The sequence below is a fragment of the Squalius cephalus genome (assembly GCF_949319135.1).
Source record: "Squalius cephalus genome assembly, chromosome: 2".
Taxonomy (NCBI): domain Eukaryota; kingdom Metazoa; phylum Chordata; class Actinopteri; order Cypriniformes; family Leuciscidae; genus Squalius; species Squalius cephalus.
This window is the reverse complement of record NC_137123.1, coordinates 49,462,941-49,480,857: the sequence shown is the minus strand read 5'-3', so window position 1 is coordinate 49,480,857 and position 17,917 is coordinate 49,462,941. Positions and strand designations below refer to the sequence as shown.

General features: G+C 38.1%; 1 protein-coding gene across 4 annotated transcripts in view; it reads right to left on the bottom strand.

Moving 5' to 3' along the window:
* Window positions 1-368: 368 nt before the first annotated feature.
* tll1 (tolloid-like 1) overlaps window positions 369-17,917 on the bottom strand; it is a 50,922-nt gene continuing 33,373 nt past the window's right edge. For 2 of the 4 annotated variants that reach the window (XM_079846891.1, XM_079846892.1), the window contains exons 13-22: window positions 17,728-17,873; window positions 16,168-16,363; window positions 15,948-16,073; window positions 15,413-15,573; window positions 15,124-15,304; window positions 10,963-11,088; window positions 6,325-6,452; window positions 3,894-4,107; window positions 3,290-3,540; window positions 369-3,204 (exon numbers count right to left, since the gene is read on the bottom strand). In XM_079846891.1, coding sequence (XP_079703017.1) covers window positions 3,070-3,204; window positions 3,290-3,540; window positions 3,894-4,107; window positions 6,325-6,452; window positions 10,963-11,088; window positions 15,124-15,304; window positions 15,413-15,573; window positions 15,948-16,073; window positions 16,168-16,363; window positions 17,728-17,873 — 1,664 coding nt within the window. In that variant the 3' untranslated portion in view covers window positions 369-3,069. Of the gene's footprint in view, window positions 3,205-3,289; window positions 3,541-3,893; window positions 4,108-6,324; window positions 6,453-10,962; window positions 11,089-15,123; window positions 15,574-15,947; window positions 16,074-16,167; window positions 16,364-17,727; window positions 17,874-17,917 lie in introns of all 4 variants that reach the window. The other 2 variants (XM_079846889.1, XM_079846890.1) reach the window with 1 other exon arrangement.

The following is a 17,917-nucleotide window of genomic DNA, read 5'->3' as shown; positions in this document are numbered from 1 at the left end:
TAGGTATTTCATATTTTGATTTTAAATTCATTTTCATGTATTTATGACCATGTCTGGACTTTAGGATGATGAAACTGGAAGTGCTAAAAATGCTAAATCATTTCCAAGCTTTAGGACTCTTTCCTTCTATTTATTGTAAGTTGAGACAATGTTCAGAACTACTGTGAGGAAGCTCAAATATTAAAGAGTTTGGACTTTTCTGTCTACATACAAACATTATACTATATTATCCATCAGCCTTTGAAAAAAATAAAATAATTTGTTATCCACGTAAGCACCCACATAAGAACAGAGCAAAGAACACACTAATGTGTCTAATGTACAAGTAGAGAGGAGGAGAGATAAAGAACAAATGAGACAGCACATTTAATTGACCTGACATGAGTTTAATCACTGTTGAGAGTGAAGAGTCCTCCATCATTAGGCTGATGATGAAACATTTTTTCACATTATCATACGTCATAGTTCATCAAGAGTGGAATCAACAGGAGCTTGGCACATACAGAAATACTCACATGAGTCAGAACAGTCACATGACCTGTGACCAATAGATGCACACATACATATGTCACAGTTCACACAGTCTTACTGCCGACTTTAAAGCATTAAGATTAATGTAACATTATTTTTTGTGTGTGTGTGTGTGTGTGTGTGGGTGTGTTTGCACATGATCATATATAAGCATATGCAGATATGTGTGCACGTGTTAGTGTAACTGGACAGAATGGGACGGCTTCAGGTCAGTCCATTTAAATTTCTTTTTTTAACATAAAGGTTCAAGTTCTTTAAACTTAATATCAAATAAAATATAATAATAATAATTTGAGGGGAAAAAAACAATTATCTACAGAAACATCATGTGCAAGAATGTACATTTTGGTTCTAAGGCAATAATCGTTCCTCCACAACACTAGTGCTGTCAATGCTGTGAGTTTATGTTCTGTGTTGATAAGCAACATAATTTTAACGTTGCCTCTCCGTTGCACCAACACATTCACTGAATGGCAGGAGCATTGCCTCATGGGACCTGTCGTTTTTTTGAGACACTGAATAGCACCTTAAGAATTCCCTTCAACAGCGATTTTTCTTTTTTTCCAAGCAGGGAAAACTCATCATTGGGGGTATAGCAACTGAGAACGTTCCCTTGCGATGAGTCTAGTTTTCATTGAGATTACGTGAGTTTTTCAGCTTCATTGGTACTGCTCATGGGTTCATTTCCACGACTGGAGAGCACACAGTTCCATACAGTCTCTCGTGTTAAGTGCATATAAAGCGCACAGGGTGAAGGTGGTTGTAGTCAGTTGTCACAGCTGTAACAGACATATTATGCAAGGCTTTATGACATCGTTTCCTGTTCACATTATGTTCACTGTTCACTTCTTCAGGAGGCGTTACTGGAAGAGTAAGAAAACCACTGGTTTCTTCAACAGGCAAATAATAAAATTATATATCCTATCAGGTTTCTCTCTCACACACACAAAAACAATTCAAACTCAAACAACTTCACGTGGTTTCTGCAACTCGTGAGAAGGCCCAAATGAAATCTGCATTTTAAGAAAAAGATCTATAAAATTCTTCAGAATAGATATGGTATTTAATAAATGAACACACAAGGTGTGGGGGATCTTTGTAAATGACAACTGCACGCAGATTCCTTGTGGGCCTGCTCACGAATGAAGCACAACTGGGTCTCATTCACTAACAAATTGTGTGGATTATTTTGAATTTGTACGCACAAGAGAACTTCTCATGAAAAATGAATGCCTAATTCACAACGTGCACACTCATGCATACACAACCTCCTTGTTATGTTAATGAATTTGGAATATTTTAAATGAGCGGCAGCCCAAGGTTAGTCGTTTGCATAAAACATGCCAAAACTCCATGTAAAGGCGTTCCGATCAAAACCAGTTCAAACACAATAAACACCTTTAAGACATGCATATCTGTGTTGTTATACAGGGAAACCTTGCAGCCCAAACTATAATGCAGTTTTTCACTGTATGATCAAATAGATGAGATATCTATGTATAAAATTTAATCTTAACACAATTACAGTATAAGGCCACCCAGAGCATGTGATTTTTGTGTATGTGTGGTTTAAGTTGTTCCTAATTTTTCCCCCCATAAATTTAGAAGAAATTGTAGTATAAATAAAGTTATTGGTGTTGTTTGTTAAAACGTTTGTTCGCAGATTTCATACACAAACTCGTGTGTGTGCAAGCTTAGTGAATGAGACCCACTGTCTTAAAACGTCTTTGTAGTCATAAACGCTTGTGTTGAATTGCTATGTCCGTCACAGCAGACATAAGCAATGGGCTACATATACTGTATTTAAGTAAGCTTATTGATGAATAGGGCTACATATTTACTTTTGCACTTTTGATGGAAAGAAAATGGGTTTCGCCATAAAGCTAACAGAATAATTGTAAAATTACAAACACATAATTGTAAAAACATTTGAATGAGTTCAGGCTGGTATTTGAAGGCCTCACTCTCTCTCAAACACATACATTCACACACGCACACACACACGCACACACACACACACACACACACACACACACATACACACACACATTTTAGCTGAGGTACAGTGTGGTGTGGCATCAGCAGCCAAACTGTCCATGCTGTCCAGAGCGACATGCACACACACACTCAAGTTCAATAGCAGTTACTTAATTGTCTTATTGTCATTGTCTCTTCGTTTCAGTTATTTTTACATGACTATCACTGTCTTATCTGAACAACAGAGAGCCAACAAAACGTTTTTGTGTGTGAGTGTGTGTGTTTGTCCAGGGGTCCAGTCAAAGAGCGCAGGACAGCACTCCAGTGGGCAGAGCTTTCCCACACATAAGAGCAGCTGATCAGTGTCAAAGGTCAATATGACAGCACTTCCACAGTGGCTGAACATAAAGAGGCAAATCCAATGCAGGAAACCCATCTCCACAGGGTCTTTGATTGAAATAAATCAATCTCAATAGTTTTCTGGAGTCCGTTTCTCCTTGTTGTAGCATTTCATCCCTGTGCTCAGTCTCTCTGGAGTCTCTCTCACCTCTAGGGGTGACGTTACTTGCGTGTGTGTAGCGCCTCCTGGAACTTTGTACTAGTGTAGTGGATGTGGAAGCCTTTCTTACTGATCGTGTCATCAGAGTGGAAATGGATCAACACGGCATCGCCAGCAGAGTAAAGCTCCTCACGAGGCTAAACACAGGAGAGAGGGGTCAGTAGAAGAAATACAACAAGCTGTATAACATAAGAATAAGCTCATAGCACACACAGCTCGTACCCCAGATCCACAAAAGCGTCCGAGTTTGTGCGCTCCGGTGTCGTAGCCATCGTAAAGTTCGATGTAGTCATACCCGCAATCGGCCTCCTCCTCTACCTCAAAGGTGGTGAAAGTGAGCTCGATGCCATAACCCGACTCTGCCGTTATGAGCCACTCGCAGTCGGTGTGCCCGGGGTAGTTATTATCCCCAAACTGAGCATGAGAATACAGGTTCTTCTGACGCACCTCTGCTTTCAGCCTCCCACCACACTCTACACACAAACACACATATATATACTGTTAATAATGATCATCATTGATTCACCCCATCAGAAATGGTTCTGTTCACTTCCACTAATGTATTATACTAATGTCATAATGTTGTAGGCTGTAATAGCTAACAAGTGTCTTTTCTCTTTTCTGTTGACTGCAATAAGCAACAGTAAGAGCTTAGCGGCTAGTCAAATGATAAAAGGCAACACTTCAGGGACTCTAATCAACATGTAATGCAGGATTGATACACTAGAGGGCTCTGTTAAACTGTAAGCATGAAATGAGAATTGCTTCTATGAACACTTGAATCACATCTGATCCAAGTGCTATGCAAATAATCAATGGGAGTTACCAGTGGAGTGAGTGGCCTGAAAGCCTTTCCGCTGCACTGAGGCGTCAGAGATGAATCGCAGGTACATCTTGTTGCCTGTGGAGATGAGCGGTTCTGGAATCTTACTGCCGCACAGACGGCTCAGGATGGGCGTCTTGTCCGAGTCACCGTCAAAGGCCTCCAGGTGATCATAGGCGCATTCCTGGTGCTGCTCAATCTCAAACTCATTAAAAGACTAGAAACAGAAGGAGACAACACAGAAAAAACGAAGTCAGACACAATAATTCTAGCCGAACAACAGTGATAAAAGGTTTCTCTTCTTTAACCTCCTCAGCTAAAAGTTGAACACGTTTGGCATAAACATTTTTGGCTGTGACAACCCAATTGTTTACAGAGGGGTGCAGGGATGACATCAAAACCTCACCCCCTTGTTCCCTTGAGATTTTCCTATGGGACCCGCTGTTGAAGGGTTTTTCAATTTATGAGTAAAATAAAGCCTAGGGTAAACATAACTTGACGATACTTCGTTTTGTTCTACAACGTAAATTACACACACCCATACCAAAAACATGAATTTTTAAGCAGTTACTAGAGAAGACAGTTTGGGGTGTGAGTGTGTGCAGTTTACGCTGTATAACAAAACGTCAATTTTGTTTGACATCATTTTACTCATAAATTGAAAACCCCCATTATAAAAGCCAATAGGAAAATCTTGAATCGGTGAATTAGTCTTCAGGGTTCTGACGTCATCCCTGCACCACTCTATGTGGTGGCTATAGGAATGGAAATCTCAACTTTCAGTTAAAAGACACAATTGCCCTTTTTTTTAATTCTAAATTATTCATGCACATTAGCAGGACCATCCTAAAAAATATATTTTTAGTGTGATTTGAGCTAAAGACGCTAAATTTGAATAAAATGAATAAATGTTAAACAATACTTTAATTGCAGTCAGACTGTAACTGTTACTGAAATGATACAATACTGTACAAAAGTATTGTAAAATTAATACTTAAATTCAGCAAAGATGCAATAAATTGGTCAAAATTGACAGTAAAGATGACATTTACATTGTTACAAATATTTATATTTCAAATAAATGCTTTTCATTAAAGAATCCTGAAAATTACTTCACTAAGCAGCACAACTTTTTTTTTACATTGATAAATGTTTTTTGAGACTATTAGAATGATTTCTGAAGGATCATGTGACACTGAACACTGGAGTAATGGCTGCTGGAAATTCAGCTTTGACAAAACATGAATACATTTTGTTTTAAAATATATCAAAATAGAAAACTGTTATTTTAAGTTGTTAAAATATTTCACACTATTAATGTTTTACTGTAATTGTACAAATCACCGCCTTGGTGACCATAAGATACTTCTTTCAGCAAAATATTTTATAAACAAATATACAATATATGAATGATTGGTGTTTCAATTCTACATCTGCAGAGCTTTCTGTAAGTGGAGGTGTTCCTTGTTGGACTACATGGAAAATTGCTGCTTGCCAAGATGGCCACTGAGTGGCCTGCCTTAATAAAACTTAAAACTGGGTTATGTATGTTGAACCATCCGCAAATCCCTGAACCATTGCATGAGATTGAATTACATGTTTTAAAGTCATTGTACCTTTTGTGCTCACAACATTAGCATTACGTAAAAAGCCAGCTGTTGCCGCTACACACAGAGACAGCAATGAAAGCAAAGCCGTGGTGATAAAGTTACTCTACAAATTTATTATGAGAACTTCAAACGTTAATGTCGAAATGATATATTAATTCTAATGGACCCTAAAACGATCAATCCCCAAAAACACTTGTACCTCATCCAAACAAACAATAAAATTCTCCTTTTTGTGACTTCACTTGTGTTCTGAGAGATCAGGGCCATTTAGAATCACTTTAGGTCTAAAACGAAAGACTTAGAAGTGCGATCCAGACAGCAGTGGGAGACACTGAGGTCATCCTTTAAACCCCTGCCATAGCGCTCTGCTAACATATTTGCTTTCACACACTAGTATGTTAAAATCCTAACTGAATTGAAATATGAGCAAGAGGACACAACTGCAACAAGCCTTATTATTAAGAATTATTAGATATCTTGGGTTACTTTTATCTTGTGCTTGTTTGTGAGAGTGTGTATACGTCTACGTATTGTGGCAGAGAGGTATTTGCATGGCCACGTGTTTGTTTAAGAGGAGATTATACATGTGTGCATTTTAATGTGAGCATGTGTGAGTGGGAAATGTGTGTGATGTGAGATTTTAAACGTGAGAGGACCACAATAGGATTACATGTATGTTTGTGTCTCTGCTCAGGTCAATGAAATCTGTGTGCTTGTTTTCTGAGTGTAAAGGTTGAGGAGATGTTTGTTTATAATGTAAAGGTGTGTTTAACAGAAGCAAACGTATAGTATTATAGTATTACAGATGTATTATAAAATCTCACAATTTTGACCCGGTGGCCGGGTGTGGCGCTGATGTCCCACGTGCACTCCTTTCTGCTGGGGTACTTGTCAGGCCAGTTGGGACTGCTGATGGTTCCACTCGTGCTGTGGATCTTGTGCTCACACTCAGCTGATAAACAGGTATGGGGTGAAGAGGGTAAAGATCATTAGAAACAGTGATGCAACACAATAATAACATGTGAGTAATAAAGTTTAGATAACAATGACCCATGAGTACTCCCAGGCAGAATTTTGAGGGAAAATCTTTGTAATTCTGTGGAATGGATTAAATAAACCTATCTTTGAAGCTTTTTGCTACATCATTTTAGTGTCAAAACCCATAATATTTTAGCAGCACTGATTGACAATTTTCACATTTCCGGGGTCAGAAGCGGAAGTCGTCATAGTTGGGTAAACTACCATAGTGGTGAATGGAAACTACAACAAATATATTTTGCATTCTCATTTGCTCCAACAGCAAATGAAATATCCATGATAGTATTTCTATGACTTTCCAAAAGAGGAAAAAAATATCATTTTAGAAGTAAGAAAGATGTCAAATTTGCTGTCACTCCCAAACACCCACAAAGTATTTTATCAGCACTGTTAACAAGTTTTTTATTTTATGTAATGCAAATATAACACAAAGTATAGTAATGTATGTACATAATATTTTTAAATATAAAAAACTGCTAAATTTATAATGTTAGTAGTAGTTAACAAGGGTCGACTGTAAGTCAAAACACTGTTATGTCACATAACAGTAAACAAAAAGCAATACAATTCTCATTTATGTGACTTCACTTGCTTTCTGAGCGATGTCTGACATCACTTTTCTCCAAATGAAGAGTAGCAACTCAAACTTTGAACTTTGCCCTGGTTGTGAGGTGTGCACATCCCAGAAAAACTATTACAGAATACTTAACCTTTAGTAAGTTTGCCTGGGCTCATAGGTTCACCTGAGACTTCCCTTTCTAATGAGCAAGAGTAAATATCTCTTACAGGAGACTAGCCTTCTTTAACCTATCCTCGACCATCCTCACTAGAAAATATTCAAAATATTCCTTTGAAATTTTTGGCAAACTGTGTTTGTAAGTGTGCTTATGTGTGTGCACAAGGTCAAGTGATTACAGCTAGATCCACGCCAACAGTTAACCTGCTGTGACCCTGAGAAACCAGGTCAGAAAAACATTTTCACCAAAACCCTGCTGAGTGTGTATATGTGTGTTGGAGTGGGTGTTATCCTATACTGTATGAAAGAATGAGAACAATCCGACCTGCTGTGTCTTTCTCTGTATTCAAATAAGAATGGGGGCCGAAAGTTTGAGACCACTGGTGAAAATTCTTTTATTTTACATGACACATTATGTAGATTGTGAAAAGTTGAATTGATGAATGTGCATGAGTATATTTGAGCCTTTTGTCTATTTTGGCTCATATTTAGTTTAATGTATACTGTTCTTTTAATTTATTTATTCATTATTTTCTGTTTTTTGTTTAACCTTTTTTATCACCATTTTTCGTTACTATTTTTTATTTTTATGTAAAGCACTTTGTGTATGAAATATTACTATATAAATGAACTTGCCTTGCCTTATATTATGTCTCCTTTCTGCTTCAGTGACAGAACCACTTGAGCTGCATGAACTTTACAAATTTGTGTAAAACCTGATGATCATCTTATCAAGCATGATTTGAGAATGTTCCAAAATCTTGTGCTTCAATAGAAGCTGACAATTTGACCTTTTGTTCAAAGGTGTTCACATGGTCAGTCACACAAATATGCTTATTTGAAGATGTTCTGAACTCTACTTGATTCTTCCTCACTTTATATCATAACTGTTATTTTTTTATTTTTCTAATCTAATGTGGCATTAGACTTTTGGACCCCACTGTATCATCTACAGTATTACCAATTACCACTATCACACTACACACACACACACACACACACACACACACACACACACACAAACACACACACACACACACACACACACACACACACACACACACACACACACACACACACACACACACACACACACACACACACACACACACACACACACACACACACACACACGAGCACTAAGTCTGGATAAGCCTCTATTATTCCCTCTGATAATCAGGTCAGTGTGCATTAGTTAACAAAGGTATTTTCAGTATTTTGCCTCTGGTGTTCACACTCACACATGCACGCACGCGCACACACACACACACACACACACACACACACACACACACACACACACACACACACACACACACACACACTGTTGGTTTGTGCATCTGTTTGAATGTGTATACATAAGGTGACTTGAAAGGAGTTTGAGTGTGTTTCTAGGTCAAACTTTATAAGTGTGTTATATCATTCCATAGGCTATCTACTTTTTGCTCTCTCTCTACACATGACAAAATAATTAATTTTACAGTACCATAATTAAAGGCACAATATACCAGACAGCCCTCTTGACTTTGAAATGATAATATTCTTGTGTAAATTGTAATACACAAGTAATACTTGTATAAGCTAACTAGTAAAGCTGGTCTAGTGTTGCTACTTATAAGAGATACACATCTTACGCACATACATGCACATGCACAAAGGAAAATGAAAACAGAAGCAGGATTAAGACTTTGAAGCTTTGTGAAACTCCAGATGTTTAAAATCAGAGTCAGTGATCTAGCCTTGAAGAGACAGTAAAGACTGTGTGTGTGTGTGTGTGTGTGTGTGTGTGTGTGTGTGTGTGTGTGCGCGTGCGTGCGTGCGTGTGTGTGTATTCCAGGATGCCGCTGGTTTAACTTCTTGACCCTGACTCTGGAGCTTAAAGGGTAATATCTCTATCCTCCTTTCCTCAGGTCTAACTGTTTTTCTTTTCAAAGAGAAACACACACACTGCTTTAAACTTTCCAAAGCCCACAAAAATGTTAAAAGGCCTGCAGGGCAGAGCTGCACTGGAGGTTGACAGTGCTTGTATGAAAGGCGAGGTTTACTGGGAGACACTGTTTGACTATAACAGACCGTCTAAATGCTTCAACATGTGTGGAGTTTTGGAGGACAACTGTTTCAACGTTTACTTTAATGCTTTAAGTTCAGTCACCTCATTTATTGTATTTATAATGCAGCTCTAACTATTAATAGCACATTTGTTATTTTATTTACACTGCTTTATTATTAGATTATTTAATTATTAAATGGTTTTAAAAGTTTTGTCTGTCATAAACTGTATAACTGTATAAACAGGGAAGTTTTGCTTCTATGCCTTTAAGACATGGCCTCTTCGCATGTGAAATGATCATCCATGCTTTGTTGTGTACTCCAGTGTATCGGCTTCAGTGTAGTTTTTATTTATACAATAACTACCCCATCCTTCATAACAAAGTTACTTTAAAGCCTGCAAAGAATCCATGTTGAAATGTGCTACAACTGTTAAAGCTACAGTCCATAGTTTTTCCTCTTTGTCGCCATCTCTGTTCGAAATCTGCAATTGCAGTTATTTGCGGAATTATCAACTTTACGTGGGTTGTGCCTCGGCACGGCACAGTGCGGATGAATCCAATGTTTTGAGGAGAATGTGCGACTGTCAGTCACCGCGCCGGTGTGGATACTGTCATTCGCAATCACAGATTCTGCTTTTTGGAAGTATGACCAACATAAGAATTTTCACCGGAAAATGTCATCTGAACAAGTAAGTAACATCCACTTTTGTTCTGACCAACTAAGGAAAAAAAAGCATTGCAGTAAATCATGCTGATTAAATCTAACGATCGCTCATCATATCACGTCAAACCGTGCAAATTATACTTTGTTCTCAAATTGCTAATGTTAACAACATCAGCATTGCGTGACTTCATTTAATGCCTTTCCGATATTTATCCTTGTTTTCGCATGGGCTCGGTTGCTGTCTCTTTTTTTCTGTAGCCACTCCGAAGTCCGAAGTCTTTTGCATTTTACAACGGGTGAATCTCCAGTTGTCACTGGTGATTGTCGTTTGAACCTTTCTGGATCCGCCATTAAATTGATAAGTTTAATTATATCAAGTGTTGTGAGAAAAGGCTATAAATCTCCACCTCCAACATCCTCACACGCAACATAGCCTACTAGCCGAGACACCTTTATGTGTACAGATGTGACGCAATGATGCAAAGACATGCTCGAATTTCATTTTGAATCGAGTTAAGGCAAGCACATAGTTTTGAACACTGGCTGGTTATGTACTTGTTCCAAAAAATTTTTTGGATCATTTTTAACCCAAAAAAGTTACAGAATGCAGCTTTAAGGTCAGATTGAAATTGAAATCAGACTCCTCATAATATGGCCCCATTGAAAAATATGAAAAACATTGGATTGTTTATAAGTGGAATCTTAATTGTAATTTATATTTAAAAGCCCGAGTAGAGGCAAAAAGAAGAAAAAAATAAACGGGCAGAAAACCAGCAGGAAAATTATTTAATCTGCGTCTTAAATGCTGAGAAGAAGTTATTTTTTCTTTGTTGTTTGTGGGTTTTTGCTCGTCTTCAGCAGAATGTAGTATAAACCAACATGCTTACACATGCTAGATGTGACACTGCCAGATGAATACCCTCACTTATCCTCTTCTAGCCACTATTATTCTTTTGCGAGTGCCTGTACATACCTTCCTTGCAGTCGTGTTTGTTCTCATGCAGAATAAAGCCGTTGCGGCACTGGCACACATAGCTGCCAATAGTGTTGATACACTCATGCTGGCATCCACCGTTATCCTTTGAACATTCATCTTTATCTGTAACAGAAAAAGAAGAGAGTGACGAACAGTGAGATCCAACCAGATCCTTTTGATTTCTCATCTTATTTTTATGTCCTTTGAGACATTTTGAAATCTGCATGAGAAGTGATGGCCTGCGATCGTTGAGAGAAATATAACTCTTCAGCGTAATAAATTCTGACATCAGGAGTTTGATTTAGATTTTTCTGTAAAGAGTAATTGCATTGAGTGATGAATAATAAATAAATGTCTATATTAGTTAAATAACCAAAGGAGATGGAAGAAAATCTTAAAAATAACAGGGAGATGAAAACTAAATAATGGGTAAATTCACAGTAATGTCACTTTTATCTGTGATATTTCAATACAGAAATCGGCATCTTATTCGCTAACCACCCAAAATCAATTTAACCACATGCTAAATGCACTGAAACAAGGCAGCACCATGTTTAAATTAAGCCACTGGCATTTTTTCTAGCACAAACACACCTTCATTCTATGTAAATTAGGCTCATTATAAATGCATATATTATAGATGTACCATTTTCTGATTTGCATAATTTCTTTAGTTAACTGGGCACAAAAACAACTCTCTTGCAAATAAACTGATGTATAATTGTGCACAAATGCCCCTTTAAAACTGTATGTTGTTGAGGAAGTGCTAAGCGATTAAGAAAAACTGATGGCATATTTAGTCTGTGTATCTGATAGGTGTCAACTAAATGTGTCACTTAAAGGGTTAATTCACCCAAAAATGAAAATTCTGTCATCAATTGCTCACCCTTATGTCATTCCAAACCCTTAAGACTTTCGTTCATCTTCGGAACACAAATGAAGATCTTTTTAATGAAATCTGAGAGATTTTTGACCAATTTGACTCTTCAAAAAAATCCATTAAAAGATCGTAAATTTAACCCATATGAATTGAGCGGTTTAGTCAAAATTTTCAGAAGAGACATGGTTAAGATGGATTCCTTTTACAATCTCTTTACGAACATTTTAAAGCGACAAAGTGGTAGTTGCGTAGCTGTCAATGGAAGGACAGGAATCTCTCAGATTTCATTTAAAATATCTTCATTTGTGTATCAAAGATTAACGAAAGTCTTAAGGGTTTAGAACGACATGAGGATGAGTAATTGATGCATTTTTTTTTTTCATTTTTGGGTCAATGATTCCATATGTTTTTATCCGCCCATTGTGTATCTATACGCCGCAGCGTCCCATGAGTCAAAAGCTGTTATTTCCATGGAAGTCTCAGGTTTAGCTAATTATCACACTTCAACCACTGCTCAAAACCACCAGCATAATCATCAAACCCAATGCATAACAGATGGAGAGAGAGCTAAAGAGACCCAAGTCTTTGTGGGTCACCACACATTTTTCATAATTAATGCTGTTTTCAAGCATGTATTTTGTCTTGAACATTTTCCTGTTGTTTTATTGTGCGAAGCGAGTATAGTTCCCTTTCTGGATAAAAGATCCTTATTTTTCCTATGAAATTAATACTTAATCATAAAATGCCACAGCGGAAGAGATACGTGTGTCTCACAAAAATCAACCCTACTCTAAAAAATAATTTTACAGGTCAAGCGTATCAGAATCTTGCTTTCTTTCCTGTGCATATACAAGAAATGAATCCCCTCTTTCACTGTTTCCAGTTCGGCGCTCTCGTTCGGCTCAGTACACACTCACACAGATCAGGAGCGTGAGGGAGAGCTCTGGGGACCTCCCTAAGCCTCGCGGCACTGGGCCAGCAAAAATCCAACCTCAGGGACTTCCAGACAATGAGAATGATGCTATTATAACTCATTGAGAATTGAGATTATTCTTTCTCCCACTCACACACATTACATATACAGTGGGACTCATTTGCCATGTGTTTGCCCAAAACATTCATTTGTGGATTCCATTTATACAGTACAAATCCACCAAGAAGAGCCAAATACAAACAGATGACTCATAAAGTGGCAGACCCTGCTTATGCTTCTTATTGTAATAAGCTGTGTAATTTTTTTAAACATGAAAATTAGCCAGTCAGAAAAATGTATATTTCTTATGCATTCGGGTTTATTAGATTGACTGGGTTTCAGAAAAGGTTGTATGGTTGGAAGTAGGCATGAGGGCAAAATGAATAAAATCCCTTACAGCACCTTTAACTATACATAGAATCTAAAATCAATCCTAATAAAATGTAAATAATAAACAAATTATTAAAATGTCAAAAAAGTGGGTTGATTTGAAAAAGGAGGGACACACATTAAAATGGGGGTTTCTTCAATAAGAAACTACACTTTTTTTTTGGTAAAAACACTCCTTACAGCAGCAAGGAAAACCATAACCAGAAGCTGGTATAAGCCTGATTCACCTAAACCACAACAATGGCTTGATGTAATTCAGGAAATAAGGGCGTTGGAAGATAGGACTGGTGTGTTACGATTGAAGGTGGACTTGTATGCCAAAAGATGGCAAAAACGGAAACTTTACTTTGACAAATCATAAGGTCACTGGCTCTCAGACTGTACTCACCAAAGTTTTGGACATAAATGTCAACTGTGCTCTTATATACCCAATTGTCTTCCCTTTCTGTATGCACCATGTTTTTACTTTTTCTACAGTATTCTCAACACAGGCTCTGTTTTTATTGTATAATTTTTTCTTTTCTTTTCTTTTTTTTTTTTGCTTGGTTTTGTTTTAGTTATTTGCCTGTTATTGAAATGGCTTATCATGTCTGACTCAAATTAGCCTTTTCTTCTATTTGGAAAGTTGTATTTGATTGTAAACAGTTGTGACATACTAAAAATACAATAAAAATTAAAGTAAAAAAAAAGAAAAAGAAACTACACTTTTTAAACTTTAATGTTGCTATGCCCAACAAAGACGGATCTAGTTTGTTTATCTGGTTCATCTTCTTGAATCAGAAAATCTCTCTTTCTCTTTGTAACTTTGCCAACCAATTCGAGTCCTTTCATATTTTCTAGTTCTCATGGGTGTGAGATTATGAAATAATAATAAAAACAGGGATTCACTACATGGGGGAGGAAATGAACACAACTGATATTCTTGTTTCATGAAGCTGACTGGACTATTCATCTATCATCAGCAGATATTAAAAGTATATTTGTACACAAACTCACATCTCATTTTCTCCTGTACAGTCTATAATGCATTATAAGCATTATGAGATTATAATACTGTCATATGAATCTTCTGCATATATTACCTGCTTTATTTATAATTAGTTTGTTAGCTCTAGTCAGACAAACTGAATCATGTTAATAGTAGAGTACAAATGGATGCAAATAATAGTTAACCATTTGTAAAAGTTGCACCATCTTCTTCTTATCATGCGTATTGCATGAACATGCATGTTCAACAAATGCTGCTGACCCAAAAGGCTGGGACATTTGTTGCCATAGAGACAGAGCCCAGTGTCCGATAACATGAATGGATTCTTAAAGGCACCTCAGACATGAGGGTAAATCCATTCCCAATCAGGGGAGAGAAGGCTGTACCTGAAACACGCCTTGACATGACCTGCTGGCCAATCATATCTGGCACATCATTATCAACGTCCTGGCAGGACAAAAATATAAAGAGTCTCTCTTTGCAGTGAGCAGGCCTGTCTGTGGAAAAGAATGCCCTGTTTCACACACATTTGAAGTTTTCATTTTACAAATTACATTGTCAGCGCACATTAAATGTCTAAGATTACAGACATTTCCAGATGTTACTCCAAAATGTCTACATTTCACGTTTACAAGTGACGTTTCAATCGAACATCCAAACAGGTCAGAAACACCATTATGCTAAAGTCCAGGTTTCAGTGTTTGGATTAATACTTTTGTACAGTCTGTTCCAACAATGAAATTTTCTAACCAAACCCAGAGAACTTCTCACGATACAGTCACATGAGAGAGAAGGCTTTTCAAAAGCTTTTGAAATTTACACTATGAAATTCATATATACAAGCGAGCTTGGATAGAGGTGTCAAAACATAGCTAAAGACTTCCAAATCTCAATTTCAAATGAAAAGCGCTGGCATGGTGGTCTTACCGGAGAAGAAATGAGCTTTGAAGCCTTTCTTGGAGACTGTGTTGTCTGATTTGAACTCGATTCGCATGTTGTTGTACTGGGAGGTGATGACCTCTGGAACCTCTGTTCCGCAGTATTTCCCATGAAGCTTTGAGTCAGATGACAAGCCGCTCCGCACCTCAACATAGTCATACTTACACACCTGCACATATAAAATAGAGAAATAATACACCGATAAACATCCATCCTTCTTTCTATCTACATAAAACAATACGCACTCTGACACACTGGCACACACACAGTCTCTCACCTCATTTCCCTCAAGTTCAAAGGCTTCAAACTGCATGGATATGCGGTACTGAGTGGGGGCAACCACTTGCCACACACAGTTCTTATTGGGAGGATATTCCTTAGGCCAACCTGGGGTGGTGATTGTGCCGTTCAACTTAGTCAGCAAGCCACCACATGCAGCTGAAAGAGAAAAAGAGTGAGAACAAAGTTTTAAAAACACAAAAGTGAAATATTCTGTCTTCAGTTCTCTCGCAGTAAACAGACTAATAAGCATTTAATTAAATATAAACTAAAGCACAGGTCTTTGATGGTTTTTTGTGTTATTTTAGTGTTGTTGCCGCAACACTTTGTACTTTTTTAATGACAGAAGTCATGTGGTTTCTGAGCAGAGTGAGTGTAGCCAAATTGCGGTTTGTTCTTGTTGTTTTCCTGTTGACTGCGGATGTTTTCCTGAACTGTTTAGTTTGGCATGAACATCCGCTGAGCATGTTTGAGTCAAGCAGACGGAAGCACCTGTGTGCAGTGCGTGGACACACAAACACACACTTTCTTACCTTCACAGCTTTTCTTGTCAGGGGCCAGTTCGTATCCAGGATCACAGGCACATTTGAAGCTTCCTAATGTGTTAACACATCTCTGTTCACAGCCGCCATTATCTGGCTTCAGACACTCGTCTTCCTCTGTTTTAATGACACACACAGAGTGACATCAGTTGAACAGACAAGGGCCAACAAATCAGCTTCTGATAGAGCTATTTTGTACATGTGTGTGTACCTTTGAAAAAGTTTGCAGCAAAGCCTGCTTTATTTACAGTCCCATCAGAGACAAATTTCATCCAGAGGGTGTTGGAGGTGGAACGGATATCTTCAGGTTTATCGTAGCCGCAGAATCGACCAATCAGAGGGCTGTTCTCAGATAAACCGTCTCTAACCTCAAGATAGTCATATGCACAGCTGTCATGTCGCTCGATCTGCACAAACACAGGGACAATACAGTATGTGTTAAAGGTGACATATCATGAAAATATGCATTTTGGGGTTTTTAAGTGCTATATTGGGTCCCCTGTGCATCTACCAACCCAGAAACCGTGAAAAGTGACAACCCAGTGACTTTGTTTTAGTAAGCCTTCCTCTGCAAGCATGTCAAAAAATAAGCCGATCAGATTTCGCTCCCCTTCTGACATAGGAAGGGGATCTTATCAAAATATTACCGCCCCATAATCTGCACGTTTCCACCCATGGTGCCGCCATTTGGTTTTCGCAAGCGACAACAGCGTAACAAGTTCTAACGCAATGGCAAAAGTTTGAGCAAAGCATGCAAACTGTTCTGTCGTTGGCTGCCCAGACGAGCACAGAACACTATTTAGAGTCCTAGCCTCAGATGAGACAAGAGAGCAGTGGATTAATTTAATTTTCAACAGAAATCCCCCAGAAACAGATGAATCAATGTAACTCTACAACAACTACATAAATGTATCCACTAACCATTCGGAAACGTCCATGTGCGTCTAAAAGTTGCAACCTCTTCCTGAGTCTCTCTGTAAGGCTGCACTCCGCTATTGGTTATTTCTGAGATTTTAGATGAGTGAAATTTGCGCGTTTTGTTATTGTTTGTATCCGAAGCTCGTGTAAAGGATCGGCCATCTTCTGAATGGGGGCGGGGAGCAGCAACTCAACTTTGACAAGCTATAACGAATTATCTGGGGGGTATTTCGAGCTGAAATTTCACAAACACATTCTGGGCACACCATAGATTTATATTACATCTTGTGAAAAGGGGCATAATATGGCACCTATAATGGCATTAGAGTTAATATGGCACCTTACAGTAGGTGTCAGTGCCTAGGAAACCAATCTAATAAAAACAGGATCTCAGGCGTCTCTGTGTATATAATATGCCAGGCTCTCAGGTCTTGTACACGTCCTGCTCTTTATACATAGACTGTATACGTGCAAAAGAAAGTGTGAATGTGTGTATGCAAAGGCAGAGAGTGTGTTTTTGTTTCCTCTGAACAATTCAACACCTCTGACCTACTGACACACACAATGGAGCGCATACATACTTAGGACTTGTAACAACATTCTGACATTTTAATGTAAATAATCAAACATGCCTGTCTTTTGGCCTCACACATCTGCAGTCTTACAGGAAAAACACCTTGACAATGTCTATTTGTGTGTGTATATCATAAGCATAAACTAAACAGCCCACATGTCTCTCCTCTTTTCATCTCCTTCTCAGAATGAAAAGACAAAGGAAAAAGAGGAGAATGAAAGAAGAATGCTAAAGTGAAAATAGTACTTGACTTGAAAAAAGAGGAGACAACAACCTCACCTCAAAGACCTGAAAGCTCAAGCCCACGCTGTAGCCCTCGGACACTGTGATCCTCCACACACATTCCTTAGACGGACGGTAGTCATCTGGATAGTTTGGAGACTGAATCTGTCCAGAGTCCTTACTGATCTCCCCTCCGCATATTGCTACCGGACACAAAAAGAGATTGGGGAAATTATATTTTTCACTG